Source organism: Sesamum indicum, linkage group LG8 (genome assembly GCF_000512975.1).
Source record: "Sesamum indicum cultivar Zhongzhi No. 13 linkage group LG8, S_indicum_v1.0, whole genome shotgun sequence".
Classification (NCBI taxonomy): domain Eukaryota; kingdom Viridiplantae; phylum Streptophyta; class Magnoliopsida; order Lamiales; family Pedaliaceae; genus Sesamum; species Sesamum indicum.
Window position 1 is genome coordinate 20,480,992 of NC_026152.1, and position 18,302 is coordinate 20,499,293.

At 36.1% G+C, this 18,302-nt stretch overlaps 3 protein-coding genes across 4 annotated transcripts; 1 reads left to right on the forward strand and 2 right to left on the reverse strand.

Annotated features, from left to right (window-relative positions):
- LOC105169684 lies at window positions 301-5,144 on the reverse strand. Of its 2 annotated transcripts, XM_011090161.2 has the most exons (11): window positions 4,904-5,119; window positions 4,580-4,662; window positions 3,654-3,759; window positions 2,947-3,045; window positions 2,785-2,850; window positions 2,523-2,639; window positions 2,105-2,179; window positions 1,734-1,836; window positions 1,496-1,543; window positions 892-1,013; window positions 301-786 (listed from the first exon to the last, which is right to left on the reverse strand). In XM_011090161.2, the coding sequence occupies exons 1-11, from the start codon at window positions 4,949-4,951 to the stop codon at window positions 685-687; spliced, it is 969 nt and encodes a 322-aa protein (XP_011088463.1). In that variant the 5' UTR covers window positions 4,952-5,119; the 3' UTR covers window positions 301-684. The 2 variants fall into 2 exon arrangements, with proteins under 2 accessions (XP_011088463.1, XP_011088464.1); XM_011090162.2 differs by lacking the exon at window positions 892-1,013 and having other exon boundaries at window positions 698-830; window positions 4,904-5,144.
- On the forward strand, window positions 7,782-10,143 carry LOC105169685 (B-box zinc finger protein 20). Its single transcript, XM_011090164.2, has 3 exons — window positions 7,782-8,629; window positions 8,777-9,176; window positions 9,419-10,143. Exons 1-3 carry the CDS (start codon window positions 8,444-8,446, stop codon window positions 9,424-9,426), a joined length of 594 nt encoding a protein of 197 aa, XP_011088466.1. The 5' UTR covers window positions 7,782-8,443; the 3' UTR covers window positions 9,427-10,143.
- LOC105169686 (protein IQ-DOMAIN 1) lies at window positions 12,318-15,944 on the reverse strand. Its single transcript, XM_011090165.2, has 6 exons — window positions 15,645-15,944; window positions 15,082-15,185; window positions 14,674-14,985; window positions 13,844-14,065; window positions 13,546-13,665; window positions 12,318-13,346 (listed from the first exon to the last, which is right to left on the reverse strand). The coding sequence occupies exons 2-6, from the start codon at window positions 15,154-15,156 to the stop codon at window positions 12,651-12,653; spliced, it is 1,425 nt and encodes a 474-aa protein (XP_011088467.1). The 5' UTR covers window positions 15,157-15,185; window positions 15,645-15,944; the 3' UTR covers window positions 12,318-12,650.

The window sequence follows — 18,302 nt, forward strand, 5'->3', positions numbered from 1 at the left end:
CTCATCACAGCCGTTAATGTATCATTATCTGTCCTACTTAATAAAGTGATAGCAGAAATACTATCTATCAATATTCATACTTAAATAGTTAATAATAGAAAAAGTCAATACTGCACGTCACGCCATAGTTTTAAACATAACCATAATATTAGTAAAACTGCAGAAACATGGAGGTAGGATCCACCTAAAATTAAAAATAAAAGGGGGTCTAAAAATTTTTCTGGATGTCAATTTGTGGCAAAAGATAATTTTACTTCAAAGACACTCACATTTGGCATTTAGCTAGGAAACAAATCAACAAAAGGGCGAACACAAGAGTCATTCAACATCACTCTATACAATATACACTCGGATGTTTCAGAGCTACTAATTCACTAAATCAATGTAACTCGGACATTACTTCCATGTATGTCGCCATGATAACACCCTCTACAAGATCAATCAAGATTCATGCAAAAAAATGCTCCCCATCTGAGGGAAATAACGTAAGAAAAAGATGTATGAAGGTTGCAAGTATATAGGCTATGGCTATTTGATATCCTCGATCAGTTTGCTTGCCGACGTGCAATACGCATTCAGAGACTTTTTGCACAATTTTGTTTTTCTCAGTTGCAGAACTTTGAGACCTTGTGAACTCAGATGTTCAGAAGAGCTATTTTGCTGTCTCCTGTATCGGAAGAAAACCTACCGAGTCCCACCTTGGAGTACACCCACAATCTCCTCACCTCTTGCTTGGATGCCTTTTAGGTACTCAGTAAGAATGCGCTGCTGATATGATCCACCCTCCTAGGTTGGGATTTGGGTGTGGGGTTGCAGATTGTGGTGAGAAGCTGAGAATTTTAAAATTTTAACTTAGTAAGAATAGCCATAATTCTTGAGACGGATACTTACTGTTCTAATCAGTGTCCGCTCGATTCGTTTCTTTACAACAGCATATAATTCTTCAGGTGAAATATCCCCTTTACCAACAGTCAGACCATTGATTAAGAGCTTATTCCATTCTGCTTCCGGAGCTGACATAGAGCCGTCAACTACTCGTTATAACATTCTTCTCAAATATTGATATAGTGAAGAAAGAAAAAGACAAATGAGGAAGATATTTAACAAATTTTTCAAATGGTGTACGTTTAGCGATGTTTATATTTTGTCATTTTCTGAATGGGTACATAGAAGGAAAGTCCTAAAATTTGCTGACACCATAGTAAGATGAAGATCTGAATTGGCATGCAAAGTAAATGCTTATGTGATTAATAGTGGTTTAATGAACATTCTTAAATTCAGGAATCATAAGCAAAATTGCAGCACGTTTTATATCTGACGTGCTGCCTAAATTCTCCATAGTTTTTGTTTCTGAAGAAATTTCCCTGATCACTGTCTTTCTAGAAGAAACCCAAAGAAAATGTACAATCATTTCATAAAATGGAATATGTGGATCTTTAAGCTAGAAATTAAGTTCCCATTCTCAAGTTCCGTGTACTCACAGATGAGGACATACCTTGGATTAAGGTCTCAAGAAACTGCTCGGCTTTCAGTATTTCGTTCCCTACCCAAAAACAACAATAGAGGATCAGTTAATAGCTCCAACTATATCATTCATGCTGTGTACAAGAATAGACAAGCAACACTTTGTTTGCACAGAAGTACAAAAGAAATGTACAAAAGACAGTTATAGCTCACAATGATGATATTGATGTAAATACTGATGTTATAAGAATAAATATACATAGCAACACCTTTCTTGGCATAACTACGTTTGGAGAGAACTCTGGAAGCATACAGTTGCAAGACCTTTTGCAACATAGCTTCGAGCCCCGGCTTATCACCATCTTCTTTTGCCTGCACATACAGTAACACTACTTGCTTAGCTTCAAGCAAGAACCAGCTTGATGGTAACATTTGTATATCTGCTCATGGACCAAAAACTTGGCATCATTATTTAAAAAGTTTCCAGGGTGCTAGTCAAAAATCAACACATGGATTTGTAACCGTAAGAATAACTAACCAAACTAAGGAAAACTAGATCAGCATAGCATCAAAGGCGATATCAGGCCTGACAAAGTTTATGAACATTTTACAGAAAAGAACAATGTGATAGCAAACTTACTTGCCGTAGCTGTGCGTTAACTTCCGCAAGGAAGCCCTCATCAAGATGACCTTCTTGCTCTCTTTGGTTTAACTCCTACAAGTGCCAAGATAGATATACATGACCAATAAATGAACTCTCAAGTACTACATAAAGAAACAGAGAGAAGCTAGTCAACCCATTTACAAAATTATTCCAAGATGAGAAGTATGATAAAATCTACATTTTTGGCACAGAGGAAGGCCATGTCACGAGGCAAAAAGAGACCTACATACTATTAACCTGGCATATAGGTTAAGAAACAGAAAGGATGGACTTTCAAATAAAAAAGACAATGGGTAATGGGGGAGCAGAGCCAAGCAACATACAATCACTTCCAAGAGCATCTTATAAAAGTCAAATGTAATGATCAAATTAAGTTCAGGCACAGAAAACATACTTTTTGCATGAGAGCGAGAGCCTCAGGGTCTCTAGGAGGCCATTCAATCTCTTCTTCTTCGTTAACCACAGGTTTCAAAATTGCCTTAAGCACATCTGTAGCTGACTCTATTTTTTCCTGAAGAATTAAAGAACCATGCAAGCAATGAACCAAGTAATAATTTGTAAGTTGACATTTCAAGAATGCTTCATAAGAACCTTCCAAAAGTTATGCTGAAGAGTGCATGCATATAAATCTGAAGAAGCGAAAGTATTTCCAATACATTAGTCTTGTGGACAAGACGATCCACCACACTCATCAATAATGCAGCCAATTCTTCATAGTCTTTCTGTAAGAGAAGGAAAAGCAAGCTTATTTAGGAATGATACAAAGTCAAAGCTTAGACTTATATGTACATAAAACTTGGCTGAGTCCAAGATCATGCTTTATCGTCCTCAGATTTGCATGTTTCTGTTCTAGCTGCAAGCCGTATCCAGAAACCCTCATTGAAAGCAAGAACATTCTCCACAACAAGTTGATGAAGCTGTTCCAGTAGAAGAAAATTATGAAAAGTTAGAAGCAACTTTTCCACATAGTTGAGATAAAGGAACAAAATCGACTTATGGGGAAAGGAACAGAGACATGGAGGTATGGATAAATGGCGAGAAAGATAAGATCAAATAAACAGAACAAATAACGAGAAAACTTTGATGTACAAAATGTAAGGAAAGCAGGGAATTTATATGTGATATATATAATATCAATAACGGAAGCAACCTTTTCAAGATGTATATGCTATATGTTTCAAGCTTTAAAGTGTCAGTAAAAGCAGATTTTAAAGTCGTACTCATTATAAGCTAACAGTGCCTGCAACTTACCGGAAAAACACTTACAAATACCAAATAAAACTCTAACAGAAAGATCCAGTTACAGTAACATGCTTCTCCTTTTAAAAGTTTGAGACTGGCATATCGGTTTGCAGTTTCATACAACAACAAACATTATTTTGATTGTCGGGTCTACATCAGTTTGATCCGTTTTGGCGCAGCACACATAAATGTTTGCAAGAGATTACAGTATTAAAACCAATCATCAATATACTTGCCATAACAGCAAATAGATAAGATCTGAAAGGAACTCAAATATGCTTACTTCTTTATCATCTGCATCCCTTAGCATATCTATGAGTCTGTCTACTTCCACAGTCTTTTTGAATGATTTCTCAGCATCCTTATTGACTGCACAGATCAAAGTTTTCCTGTTTATTAAATCCAAGCAAGCAATGTGATAATCAATACCTCCATCTACCAAATAGGAACATTTGAATATCAAGATCTGGAAGAACAAAGTCGTCATGTTGATTCAACACAAAGATGGTTCTGAACCTACCAACACCTTCCAAGTTTTGATTATTTTTCAGCAACACTAATTTGCTCATAAATTGAGTTGTTCACCTTTTTCAGCATTAAGAAACTTAAATAAGGATATTCAATTTAAATTACATACACCAGTGCAGAAGAATGCACATCTATATGTGCATCATAAAGGAGAGGAAATGGCATGCCCAAGTTACCACCCAATTATTCTCATTTTTATTGTTAATGTACATAGTTGCCACCTAATAGACATACAAGGAAAAATCATAGAGAAGTAGAGAAGCAAGTACACCTATGAATTGGCTAGAGCCGGTTGAGCTCAGCTTGAGTTACCACCACCAGTGCTACCCTTTACAATCCAATTATTCAATATACCTCAGTATTTCTTAATTCATAAAAGAAATTCTTCTAAGCAATCACCATATACTTTTCGGGTTTCATGTTGGTAAAAAGCATAGCAGTCTCTGGCTTTGCAGGCCATTGCACACTAGTAATAAAAGAGGACCAACTCGGACAAATGTTTTCCAGAATCACTTGTAGTTACAGCAACTAATACATCAAACTAAAACAATCACTTAACTCGGCCAATACAATCAAACTAAAACAAATTCAAGTTTCAAAGATTAGTACAATCTTTCAACTCCATAAAGAATACGCGCGCCCAATATGGAAAAGGCAAAAAAGAGAAGAAGAGAATAATACCTCTGCTTCCAACCAACAAAATTCAGTGAAGCAAATTTCCTTCCCCCAAGCTTCCCATTGTTCCATGTTCTATACGGAAAACGCTAGAATACAGAACAAAGAATAAAAATTCAGTTCTCGCTTCCAGAAAAGTAGAACCAAAACAATGCTTTGTTCCGCCCAAGTAATTACATACATCCAAACTAAACATGTCTCATTTTTCAGAGTCGCGGTAATGGCCGAGGTTTAGCTATTTGTATACAAGCATATCAAGAATTTCAAAACCTTCACAAGAGAATACATCGTAACAAAAGAGACACAAAACACACACACATACAGAATTACCGGGTAAACGTGTGAAGCTGAATGGAAGAAGCATATTCCAGTATCCATTTTCAGTAGAATTTTGCTAAAAGATTAGCAGAGAAAGAAGAAGAGAATTTGCAGCAACAAATGGCGCGGGCCACAGAAGAACATATTATATTAAGTTTGATTTCAGCCCCCAGTCTGAGATTTTGCTTATCGGTTCTCACTCCGACCCTTGAGCGTCAATTCTGACTAAGGCGTGTGAGACAACAATCACGACTTCTCTTGAAACCCGACTTTCTGGATAAAGACTAGAGCAATGGTGCAGGTGAATCTAAAATGGGCCTTCTTCACTTGATGAAATCTGTCTAAGCTGGCAGCCGGCAGGCCAGAATATGATATAGAATCCGCAGCCCAGCAGACTGTCGCTTGGGCTATGCTAGACCTAATTTTTTAGAAATTGGTGCGTTAAGAAATTGAATTATAACAGAAAAATAAAAGAAATTGTCCAGTTAGTTTCAAACAAAAATAGGAAGGAAAAGTTTGCATCAAATAGAATTGAAAACGAGATTCATTGACATTAAGTAGTATATATTCACTTTGTATTATCATGATACTTACCAACAACCTAAAACATATTAGAATTGTATAATTTTATTTTGTTTAGAAGTAAAACAAATTTTTATGCTTATTCAAACGTAAACTTATAAACGCAATACTCGCAAAAAAAAATTGTGTGGATATTGGCGAGTTTACTAAAAACAAACAACTTATAGAATTTAGTTCACACTACGTCTATAGGGCAAGGAGTCAGTATTGTGAATTTGTGATTTGGAGTGGAATTTTTCATATAATTTAAGGAAGAATTTTCGCTTTCCATATGTTGCACCTCTCAGTTCCATCCCATAGGTCCACCATGAAGACAACACATGGTTTCAACTTTCTAGTACATGCTTATGGCCTATATACACTTCCCTGTCGAGTCTTGATCCACAATCTTCTTCCATGTGCTGTGCCAAGCATTGGGACTGTTCATATTCTAATACTAAATATCTGCATTATTCCTCCCTTATCTATACCATCATGCAAAGCAACTTGGACAATCTCAATGTTTTCTTTTTTGGGTTCTCAGATTCTTTGGATATCATCCATATCCCTTTGTGTGTGAGAAAAGCCCTAATTTGTCATTTAGTGCCTCCCCAATTTCCGAGAAGTTCTTCCTTCTTCCATTTATTGTGAAGGTGCGTATGAGTCAATGTGTAAGCTAATGATGTGGAAGCCGCTTCCACCTTACCAGCATTGAATATAAAATGCCAAGCCCTGATCAAATTTTTAATAGAATTTGAAAAGATGCAATTAAATTCTATTAGATATTATGACATCTTTTGCCGAAAGGTTACTTTTGAATAAGCCTCAATATTTTAGTCGCAAGTTGAAAATTCCAAATCCAACATTATCTACCAAAAAAAATGTTATATATCACTGGGAAATCTTTGAATTATAGGAGGGGCAGACAGATGAACCACATTATCATAATTATTACTAGGGGTTTGAGGGGCATTTGTTCTGTGTGCGTAAACATATTCTTTAATTAAAAAAATTAAAATAAATAGTAGAGAGAAAAAGCACATACTTGTGGAAGAATGGATAACACATGATACTTGGAGAGAGAGAGAGAAAGGAAAAAAAAAAAAGCTTAAAAATTGAAGGAGAAGAAAAGGAATAATTAGTTGGAAAGTAGTCATTGACAAAACATAACGCCAAAAGAGTGCTATTATATTTTTTCGAAAAAAGAATATCCATACTACAAATTTACCTCATTTAAAAAAAAATCAATTAAAACAAAAATCTCCATTCACCCGAAAAATTATTAAGAAGAAAAAAAGACCTCCAAGTTGAATGGGTTATATTAGTTGGAGACCACATCTAATTCTCACTTCTCAAGTAAATGATAAATTAATAATTGTCTATAAATTGGAAGATCCCAGACTATCAATTCATTGCAAAAGCACCAATAATCCAAGTTTGGTGTGACAATTATTTGGATACAATAATCCACTAGGATACTCTGAAGAAAACGTACTCTATGGAGACTGCAGACAGATATGAAGATTTCATTATTCCAGTTTAATCCTTCTGCTTGTGGCATTTAAATATCAAATCGTAAGTGAAATAAAATATGGAGCCTATGTTATCAATCCCAGTTAGCTCGCTAAGAAATACCAACTGTTCATGGCAAACCCACTTTCAAATAAATAAAGCAGCGACAAGAAAATCTGAAGTTAATGTTTGGAACCCCTAACCCACTGCATCGTTTGTCGATCTGCTTTTTACGTGATACTAGATCGTCCTCTTCACACGCGAACACAACTACCTATCAGGAAATTCTGGCCCCAAATTTAAGCACTTTCTCAATATAATATGGGAAGAAATGGTACTGAAAGCAAAAAAGTGTACGTCTCCCACGCAAAAGTTAACATAGGATTGGACAAACTCTTTTGTTGGTTAAGTTCAAAAGGCAGTCGCAGCTTTAATGAGAAGGAAGTGAGATTTCCAGTGAAATAGTGCAGCAAATGTGCCAAAACATACTGTCTTAAGTTTACCAACTGGAAGCAAATCAGTGACTCATCTAATACAATAGCTTGCTCCTCTGGGCAGGACACAATTGAATGATGCCATAGGTTGTGCGTATAGGCAAATCATTCATCGTGTCAAAGTTGGTTGGTTGGAATATTAATTCCCATCCCACTTGGTGTTGAAGGTAAAACAATAGGTTGCCTATAAGCCCAGAGAGACTTTAAACTGTATCAGAATTCAGAAGACAAAAGTAATGGTGAAAGCAACCGGTTTTGGTTGCCCATGACTGCCTCAAAATGATAAAATTTTACGGTGAATTTGATTCAATGGACCCTTGCATTTTCCCATCACATCTGTGTTAGATAAACATACGGCGCAAGTTGCGTCTAATGGACTGAGCACACTCTAGAATTCCCCTACTCATACAGAAACGCTTTACATTTACATTATTTCATTCAAAATGGAGTAGCACCCAAGATGAGAGTGCGCGGATCAATAAATGCACAGATAAAGCCTCTTATCCCATACAGCTATGCTCCCCATCCCAGTTCAGGACAACCGAAGTCGAGAGTGAAAGATTTAGGATAGAAAGTATATAGTTTCTCTCTCTACATAAAGCCGACTGGTATTTTTGGCATAGCAGCAATCTCTCTCTATCTCTGTCTGTCTATGAGTATGAGACAGACAAGAAAGACAAACTAGATAGAGAAAAGTATTGCCAATTTGCATGGATTCTTTCCAGAGCTTTCTTTTTAGTCAGTTAAAAATGAGCTTCTGATAGCTGAGCTGTTCCTTCTTTCCTACCCATATGCCCATAAAAGTTCGTCTCTTTCCTCATTCAATTTTACCACATTACCAACCATCTATTTATACTCTCTCTGCAAAATGATATCGACCTAATATATATTCACACACGCACATGAAAGTACACACATAAAGCACGTAGAAAAGCATAAAAGTTTAAACACATTAACGCACACATTGAACTCACCAGGTGAAAGAATGAAGATTCAATGTGATGTTTGCGCAAAAGAAGAAGCATCTGTTTTCTGCACTGCAGATGAGGCTGCTCTCTGCCAGAACTGTGACAGTCGAGTCCACAATGCTAATAAGCTTGCCAGCAAGCACCCCCGTTTCTCTCTTCTTAATCCTCAATTTAAAGAATCCCCAAGCTGTGACATTTGTCAGGTGACGATTGTTAGCTTGTATCAAATGACCACCTCAATTCATTTTCAAACAATAGCAAGGATAGGGTACATGTAGTCCTTAATATATTGTGAGCTTATCGATTTTACTTGACTATGTTCTAACCACGTAACATTTACACTTTTGCAGGAAAGGCGAGCATTACTGTTTTGTCAAGAAGACAGGGCATTACTTTGCAGAGAGTGCGACATTCCAATACATAGAGCCAATGAACATACCAAAAAGCATAATAGGTTTCTTCTAACTGGAGTCAAGCTCTCTGCAGCTGCTTCTTCATATGAAGCAGCTACATCCTCCAGCGGATCACAATCTGAAACAGAGATCAAAATTTCAGTAACTAATGAAGTTAATTGTCAGCCTGCTAATTGTTCAGAATCATCATCCAGTACTTGGAGGGATAATGAGTCAAGCCAACCTGTGAGCCAACAAGCTTCAGATTCAACCAGTAGTATCGCAGAGTACTTAATGGAGACTTTACCCGGTTGGCATGTTGAGGACCTGTTGGATCCTCCTTCCCAATATGTTTTCTGTAAGGTTTGCAGTATATTTTATTTTTATAATAGTAATATAAATAATATCGATGCCAAAAATTGGTCATAAGAACAACAATCTATGCAACCATTACTTTGTTGTAGCTTTGAGTGTGACTACTATACTAGTAAAAATAGCTGATGATATTTATCTATCTATGAATATCTTAGTAAGAATTTATTCCATTTAGACTATTACCAAATCCTTCTACTTATACACTATCTTTGGGTGGATTTGCAGATTCATGAGCAGATGTCACCACTTATAAATGAAGAATTCAGAGGTATGCCAGACTGTTTCATCCAAAGACATGCCTATGCATTTACGTCATATGCCAGCTAAGGTAGGAGAAAATGGTGCTATCGTTTCACTATCCATGAAATCAACCATCAATCTGTCAACATATTGAGACAATTCTGGTGAAAAATAACTAGCAGAAAGCCTTCAACAGTTCTTCCATGTTTCTGTTCCGTTTTTTCCTTTTCTGTAGTCCCTCTCTCCTGTCCCTTAATTAACTCACATAGTAGAAACAACATAATCATGCATTTGTTCAAGGGAATTTAATGATCTCAACTTTCTTCTGGGTTCTGCAAATCCTTTCTAACAGCAAGGATGGATTTGATTAAAAACCGTTCTCTACCTACATGTATCCAAGTAAAAGGTTGTTGTTTAGTTCTGATAGCACCTACTCTCTTTTCTTTATTCTGGTGAGCTACTCCCTTAAACTGCAAACAATGTTTCTTCCTTGTTTCCAGTCTCCAAACTAGATAGCTATTACTTGTGACTTTCCTCTTTCATGCTTTATCCCTCTTTCATCCTTTATCCCTGGAGAAAGTTCCAGGGAAAGCATCAGCATGGTTCTACGCCCAGCAAATGAAAAAGGGTAGTACATATTTATGGTCATCTCAAAACACTTTTTTCTAACTTTGAGCCACTTTTCCAACTGGCTGATTTTAGATCTATACAGTAAATTGTATAAATAAGAAATGACAGTAACACTCGCGAACATAACTGACATACCATTTCGCTAATATTAGCTTATCCAGTTACACAAGACAATAAATTCAATTATATGGTGGGGAAAAAGTTCTGAAGTTCACTTCTCCTGATGTAGACCAGATAATGCAGTGAGAAGATCTTCATGAGACTCACAGATACAGTTAATAGAGAATTCAAAGGTAGTAATTTACCTGTATGACATTAGCATTTCCCATAATGATAATAACTTGAATAGCCATTTAAGGAGCTATAGGATAAAAATTAACAACAGAACAACTACGTAAAGTACCAAGTTGTGAATTAACTAGTATTGAAGTGGTTCTCTAATCACCTGAGTGGTTGGTCGTCTCATAAATCTTGCAGACATCAGTTTTGAAAAGTGAGATGTGAAAACAAAAGGAGACACAGGCAGAAAATGTCAAGGTGCAAACTGCCATAAGGAGCAAATGCAAATTCAGGTCTAACAATCTCCTCTGGAGTTTTCCTGGAAGATGTAAATTAGATGACTAAGATGAGCTGTAAGTGAAAAAGGGAGAATGAATTAGCTGATAAGACAAGTGAATGTATACTCCTACATTTGACTGAAATGATTATATTCAGAAAGCCCGCAATATCTAAGTACGTCATGGATGCACAACTCATTTATATTGTCTTTGAGCAATTCATTTATATGTTGATAAAACGACAACAAGATCAAATCTTCCATACTGCTGACTAGGAGGAGTAAGAGAAGGCTTACCAAGTACAGATTATTGTACGCTCAGACAAAGATTTCATAGCTGGAGAGAGTCTTCCTTTATTTTCAACTTCATTTTCTTTCTCTTTTGTTGCTGCACGCAATCTCAGACTTTGCTTGTGCAACCAATGTTTCTTGCACCCATTTTTGTGATCTCCGAGTGCTTCACTCTATAGATCAATATAGTATGGACATTGTCAATAAAAATCAACATAATAAGTCAATCGACTGGATTAAACATTATAATGAAGCAAATATTTCAACATGAGTAAAGCACCTTGATACGTAGCCGACAGCAACATTGTATCAACAGCCGAATAGCATGCAATAATGAGAAATTTCCACGATTCTATTTGAAAAAACAATGCAGCTGAGGCGGAGGACGAGATCGGCAGAGATATCCCGCCGCATATTTGTTTTTAGTTGGCATGTATGTTTCCACATGAACCCTGCGTAAAGACGAACAGCGCGAAACTAGTACTCGGTGGCTAGATACGGCGTCGAAATCAGTGTTAGTGGCGACTGAAGAAGAAGAATAATAAAAGCGAGGGACATTTGAATTTTAGAGAACTGGAATTACGAAACCTTATTTATATTTCTACTTTTCCCAATATAAAAATTGAGCTTGAAATCGGAGAAGCTACTGGACCTGCCAATTCAGTCATAGGCCCATTTACGGATGGGCCACGTGGCCCAACAACGAAAATGTGGTCTCCCTGGCCCGTTTTAGAGGGAGATAAAATATTGCAACACGAGAGTGGGAGAGTGGAATTAAATAAAACTATAATATAAAATTTTAAGTACAATTAGCACTCAGCAAAACATCACACGATACAGATATAGATTTGAAAGAACATCGACTTGTTTAAATGTGTCTCCTAGAAAAAACCTACAATTTAGTATATTCGTAATCAAGTTCGCTCGAGTCAAACATATCATTATTCCAGTTTATATGAATTACTATTGAACTTTGAAAAATCGAATTTGAATTTGATTTAATTAATAATTAAATTGAGTTCAAATGAATTGTAGTTAAATCAAAATAGGACGAGCTCAAATAATTTTGTTTTTTGAATATATTTATTATTCTTTTGAAAATTGAGCTCGAACTCTGAAATTTATTTGACGAAAAATTAATACAAATTTGGTTTGTCAGAATAACGAACAACCAATCAATTTTAAAAATACTTGTTTTTCAATGGCCATCAACGTTAGGATGAATGATAAAACCTTATCCATATCCCATATATCCATACATGCCTATGCGTACGAAACAATTTACTATCATCTTATTCAAACTGTTTCATCATCAGTTGTTGGTAGCATTTCAACTTCTTGTAATAATTCTTCAATATAGATAATGATGATGATAGCTGCATGAAATCCTTTATCAGATCTGGGAAAGAATAACAAGAACAATATACATAAGAACTGAAATATTTTCACAAGATTCACTCAAACGCAACAGCTGTTTGGCCCATCCAAAACTGGTTCTCAGATATGACATCAGATCCTGACGACATTGGAAGAATGCAAATTTCTATAGCAAAAAAAAGGATCACTCATGACCAAAACAAATAAACTCACAACAAACCCTCAATGCAAAGAATAAATATATCAATTTAAAAAGTAGAACTTCACAAATCAAATGAACCCTTTACCAATGTCCTTTATTGTCCTCCACCATTGAATTCAGACAGCTTATTGCCATGCTTTATATGGCAAAGAGATGGTCCGTCAGTTGACTGTTCCATTCAAATCATTGTTGACGATGGCGCTACTGTCAATCTTTGGGGGTCCAGAATGCCGCCGGGGCCTAGCAGGTGAAGGGGGATAAGAAAGTCGTTTCTTGGCCGACCCCATCGATCCCTTCTCTGGTGTATTACTACCATTCTCCATTCCTAATGGACTTGGCAACCTTGACTTGGCTTTTGCCGACTTAGTTGGTGCCATGTAGCTAGGCACGGACGGAGAACTTGCCAAGCTCTCGTCGTCTCTAACCGACGAACTGGCAATGCTGTGCCTCCTATTGCGTTCCGATTGTACACTGAAAATGCTCCTTGACTCGTCATCTTGACTTACCACACTTCCTCTGGGGCTTGCTGGTTTTAATTTCCGGGCAGCCACAGATGAAGCTGCTTTCGAAGGAGTCGAGGGGGACTGGTGACTTGAAGGCTTTTGAGTGCCTGGTGATGAAGGAGTATCGGAGTTTAGCTGATGACGGGCAAAAGACTTTGTTATTTCTCCTCCACCAGTTCCCACGGCACTCTTGGAGGATAAACGATCGCTGTTTGGATCTTTATGGTCTTCTGTGTTTTGAGACTCCCATGACCGAGCAGCCATCCATCGTTCTAACCAGCTCCAGCCCCAGTGAGGATTCGTCGGGTCCATGAACAATAAGTTGGTAGATTTTGCTGATTTCTTCCATGTTTGCTGTTCAATTAAACCAAAGTGAAAATGAAAATCATCATGATATCAAGCATCAGTTTACACACATCGGCATAGCATCAGTTTAAACCAAAGAAATGATTTGGTAAATCACACTTAAAACCTTTCAAACCAGACTAATTTGACTTCCCCTCCTGTGAAGGCTGGAAACATGTGTATTGTGGCTGGAGAGATATTGAAGTACCTGATGAGTGTATGAATAAGCCAGTGCTCTTTCACGTCTCATTGCAGCTTCATACTTATGCAGCAGATTCGCCTCTATTTGCTCTTTTGATTGTAGACTGTCATCCCATTCCTCTCCCATCTGCAAAAATATTGAAGCCTCTAGGGTCAAACAGCCAGAATAACGCCACAGATACGAATATAAGCAATGTGCCAATAACATTAATGCTTTGCAGATTGAATGGCATTGATATCATTCTTCAAATAAAGCTGTTTAATGGGCTCATGAAGAAAGTAACGACAATAGAGAAAGAACTGACTCTCAAAGTCTCCAGTTCTTTTGCACGTTTCTGTAGGAGCTGTCTCTGGAGTGCCCGATTCTCCTCCGACATCCTGATCCTTCTTGATTGAATCTGAGCCTGCACACGAGATAAAGTCTGCAGGCATTTCAGAGTATTTGCGGTTTGGCGTTTCACAGTTGGCCCATCCACAAGTGATTTCAGTCTGACAAGCCCTCTTAGAGCTCGCAATGCCCTCCTTGCCTGAAATTTCGAATGCCATGGAAGAAGCCCATAGTAATCATTATTGGACCTTGGAAAGAACTCATGCAATAGCCAAAGAATAACAAAATGAAAAAGTTAGAAGTAGTCAACCTGTGTAGATGAGATTACGAGATAACGAGTAAAACAATATATCATTACCATTCACAATGAACTTCAGTCAAAGCCTCAGTGAATAAAGTCATAGCCATGTGACAGGTGAAACTATATTACAATGCGTATCAGTAAGAATTGAAAATTATTAAAATTATACACTTCCTTTATTGGCAATGTCATTCTGCAATTTCGCTTCAAAAGAGATGGCAGCATGACTTGTCATGCAATACTATGCAACGAAGAGTGGTACCACAGTTAAACCTTGATGTCTTGAAAAAACACAATAAAGACATCATTAAGCCGCATTGGCCTATCTCAAGAAACAGCTTTCATCTCAGACTACCGTACTAATATTGACATAAACTATGACTATTGTGTATAATGATGTGTATGAACTTTATCATCACATCTTTTTCAACCACCATATATGCCACTAACCAACAATCAAATTCCATCAAGAAAGAAAGAAATGGAAAATTCATACGGTAGCATACCAGGTAACCACGGAATGCAGTTTGGATTTTAATTGCTGCGACTTCGTCCCTTGATTTCCCAGCAAATTGACTAACCGTAGTAATCCGTACTACCTCTGCTGCAGCCTGAGCAGCCGCCACTGCCGCTTCAGCAGCCACAGCCGTAGCAACTGCAACAGAGTAAGCTTGTTTTGTCTGCTCGTTCTCGACTTCTGCCAACTTTACATCTTCCAGAGGTGGAAGAGGGTGAGGATGAGATTCTTCCACGGTCTCCCATTTTGGAGATTCGGAAACGGATGGCTTTTCTTTCCCAAACCATTTGTTCTTCGCTTTCTGAAAACAGGCACCAAAACAAAAGGCAATGGCACTGCGAATAGTCAATCATCAAACTACAGCAAACGGCGAGGAACTACAATGAGCTTTATGTACCTTGGCTCTCTTTGCCTTAGAATCTGAGCTGAATGCCTTCTTTACTGAAGAAAACCAACTTCCTTTCCTCCCCATCTTTTTATCATTCCTCAATTTGTCCTTATCTGTACTCCAATAAAGAAAACAAAAACAAAACATACCATAATTATTTCAAAGGTTCAATCTTTATTATGCTTTGCGATGAGACATAATCATATGCACACGTATAAATAGCTCGAGGACATTACAGAGATAACTAAAATGTGAATCCTTATCTTAAAACCCCTGAACAAGTGTCAAATAATCAAATCTAAAACACCCAAGTTCCTTGAAAATACCATATTTCCATCTTGTCAATATATGGAAAGTAACAGCAATCACTTATGCTATTCTAAGTCATTTTTCACCTGCATTTCTCCATAGTTCCAAACTTCCAAAGACTAAAACATGCTTCAAGACGAACAATTCCCAGAAGTCAAAAACAGAGGAATTTAAAGAAAAGAACCAATCTTTGCTCTTGGGTTCATAGAATCCTACACTACCAAAAATCTGAACTTGAAAATTCAAGTTATCAGAAAACTCACCTGAATTGGAGTTGCTCAGATCTCACACAATTATACTCTTGTTTTTCCCTTCAGAGGAGAGTCAATTTGTAGTCTCAGCATATATACAAAATTAGAAACTCAAAAAAGAAATATCCAAAAGACAAAGTAACAGGAGAAGTTGAAGCCCTCTTTAAGTTTTTTCTTGATGACCCTATTGACTATGTGAATGTTTGGGTATATGTGTGTCTGTCTGTGAGAGAGAGAGAGAGAGAGAGAGAGAGAAGCAGCAAAACCAGATCTTGGCAACGAACAAATTCAACGAAAGGACAGTGAAGAGAGAGAGAAACAACAGAGGGAGGGAATGGAATCACAACTTCACAGCTGGTTTTGCTAATGTGGGGGCCCACTCCTTTGGGGAGCTGCTGGCCATGTGGGTCCCACTTTCTTAATTGGTGTTAACCTCATCAATAATGACTTTTAGTATGGCCTAATTACTTTTCCCTTCCCCGTTGAATGAATGAGCATTTCAGTTTGGCTGCCGACTTTCATTAACTGCGTCTTCATCACACTCTGAATAAGTAAAAACAGCTCTAAAACTTCCACACTCCCATTATCATAATACACTTCTTCTCCCACTCCCACCCTTTTATCTTTATTTATTTATAAAGATTTCTTATTTAAATTAAATTATCATAAAATTATATGATACACTTATTACACAATTAATTATTTTTTTAAAAATTATATATCAATTATACTATAAATATATTACACTTATTATATAATTAATTTTTTATCAGTAAAATTCAATTTGAGTTAATTTTTTTCTTTATTTACTAACAAGACAAATAAATATCTCAAAACAATATCTTAAAACGCGCAGCATCTATTCTTGATTTTCCGCATAAAAAATGAAGGAGTGGGGGGGGGGCACTTGCTATGCATCATACTTTGGTGTCTTTTACTATTATTATACGACACAAAATTTAAAATAATAATAATAATAAAAACCAAATTCGTATTTGTCTCAACAAGTCTTACATAACAATTCTTTATTATTGTTTATATTTTCGTTTTACAATATATTTGAGAGAATGTTTTCATTTAATGTTTTTTTTTAAATTATTGTCTCAATTAAAATAATTGTACAACACTACTAACTTTCAAAAATGCAAAATACGTCCCAAATGTTGACTTTTTTTAATTATATATATATATTATTGTCAATCATAATGTGTCCATAAAAATTAAGTTAATGCCTTTTTCTTTTATAAATGTAATCAAAGTTTTTTAGCAAAAAGAACTATACAATATTTTAACTTATATAATTAATATGAAATATTAGAAAAAAATTGAATAAACTCCATATTTACCTCCCACTAATTTATTGCAAGTTAAATAAATTTTTTTTCTATTCAAACTACACTTATACATCTTTACAAATATTAATGCATGTGAGAAGGTATATTATTATCTTTATAAGGGTATATGATAAAAAGAATATTATTTGATTTGTAATAAGTTAGTAGTAAATTAGTCGGTGATAAATATAAATTTTATTCAATTAATAAAAATATTTATTTGCTAGATAAAAAAATACCAAAAATATTAAATATAATTTTTAAAACAAAAAAATCCGTATATAATCATATCAAATTTGATAGGACAACGGTGTAATTACGACATAGTTGTCGGGTATGTTTAGATCTCATTTTGAAATGTTTATCCTAAGCGCTAACCCTATAAATACAATTCTACAATACCTCCGTAGATTAGACTTTTATTATTGCATCTTGATATGCGAATTGGCAACATAAGAGCAGCATTCAAATAATATTATAATATAGGTACATGAGTAGTGGTAGGTACACAGCAAAAGCCATCATCTTCATACCAATGCTGCCCAACCAAAGAGCAAGATAGCGTGCAAAGTTGTTAGGGCCCATTGTCATAGGCCATTGGCTGGTCCGCATTCCCATAATTGTAAGATAGGACAAACACAGTAATGATTGCTGATGAAGTGGATGTGAGCCGGGTTGGAGTTGCTGCAAATATGTTACAAATTGATTCTCGGCAACGGAATTTTAATTTTTTTTTAAGTTTTATTTTTGATCTAATTGTTATGATAAAATATGAATCACAAATCTATAGTCGTTCAGCGGTTAAAATGTCTGGCTTTCATTTGGGAGATTTGGATTTCATTCCCGACACTGGAAATTTTAACTTTTTAAAACTTTAATATTGAATTTATATTGTTATGTGATAAACATATATTATAAAATTGTTATCGTCCGGCGGTTAGAATATCTGGCTTTCACCCGGGTTTGATTCCCGGCAACGGGATTTCTTACGCTTTGAACCGTTCAAACTTCAAACAATTATGCAAATGTAATAGAAAAAAATGAGAGAAAAATTCAAACCGCCGCTTTCAGTTACTCTTCTCTTACTTTACAAATTTTCTATTATCTTATTTGGAACTTGGAACACAGGTGTTCAGTTCATGGCCGGCCACAATGACCAAGAATAGTCCACAGCTGGCAGAAATATATAGTAATACAACAACTGGGCTTCCCATCATTAGCGAGAAAGGATATAGTATATTTCAAAACTACGCTAATAAACTCATTAGATTTTGTTTGCTTTCTTTCCTTTTGAATTTTCATAATTAGCTTCGTTGAGATTCAAGAATAACTAGTC

What these genes read in the sequence shown, in the direction of transcription:
- LOC105169684 (XM_011090161.2), bottom strand. Translation starts at nt 4,951, where the DNA reads ATGGATACTGGAATATGCTTCTTCCATTCAGCTTCACACGTTTACCCG. An exon ending in CAGCTTCACACGTTTACCCG is followed by an intron (nt 4,663 to 4,903) that starts GTAATTCTGTAT and finishes TCTGTATTCTAG; the next exon opens with CGTTTTCCGTATAGAACATG. An exon ending in GTCTTGTCCACAAGACTAAT is followed by an intron (nt 2,640 to 2,784) that starts GTATTGGAAATA and finishes TTAATTCTTCAG; the next exon opens with GAAAAAATAGAGTCAGCTAC.
- LOC105169685 (XM_011090164.2), top strand. Translation starts at nt 8,444, where the DNA reads ATGAAGATTCAATGTGATGTTTGCGCAAAAGAAGAAGCATCTGTTTTC. An exon ending in CAAGCTGTGACATTTGTCAG is followed by an intron (nt 8,630 to 8,776) that starts GTGACGATTGTT and finishes ACACTTTTGCAG; the next exon opens with GAAAGGCGAGCATTACTGTT.
- LOC105169686 (XM_011090165.2), bottom strand. Translation starts at nt 15,156, where the DNA reads ATGGGGAGGAAAGGAAGTTGGTTTTCTTCAGTAAAGAAGGCATTCAGC. An exon ending in CTAAGGCAAAGAGAGCCAAG is followed by an intron (nt 14,986 to 15,081) that starts GTACATAAAGCT and finishes GCCTGTTTTCAG; the next exon opens with AAAGCGAAGAACAAATGGTT. An exon ending in AAGAACTGGAGACTTTGAGA is followed by an intron (nt 13,666 to 13,843) that starts GTCAGTTCTTTC and finishes ATATTTTTGCAG; the next exon opens with ATGGGAGAGGAATGGGATGA.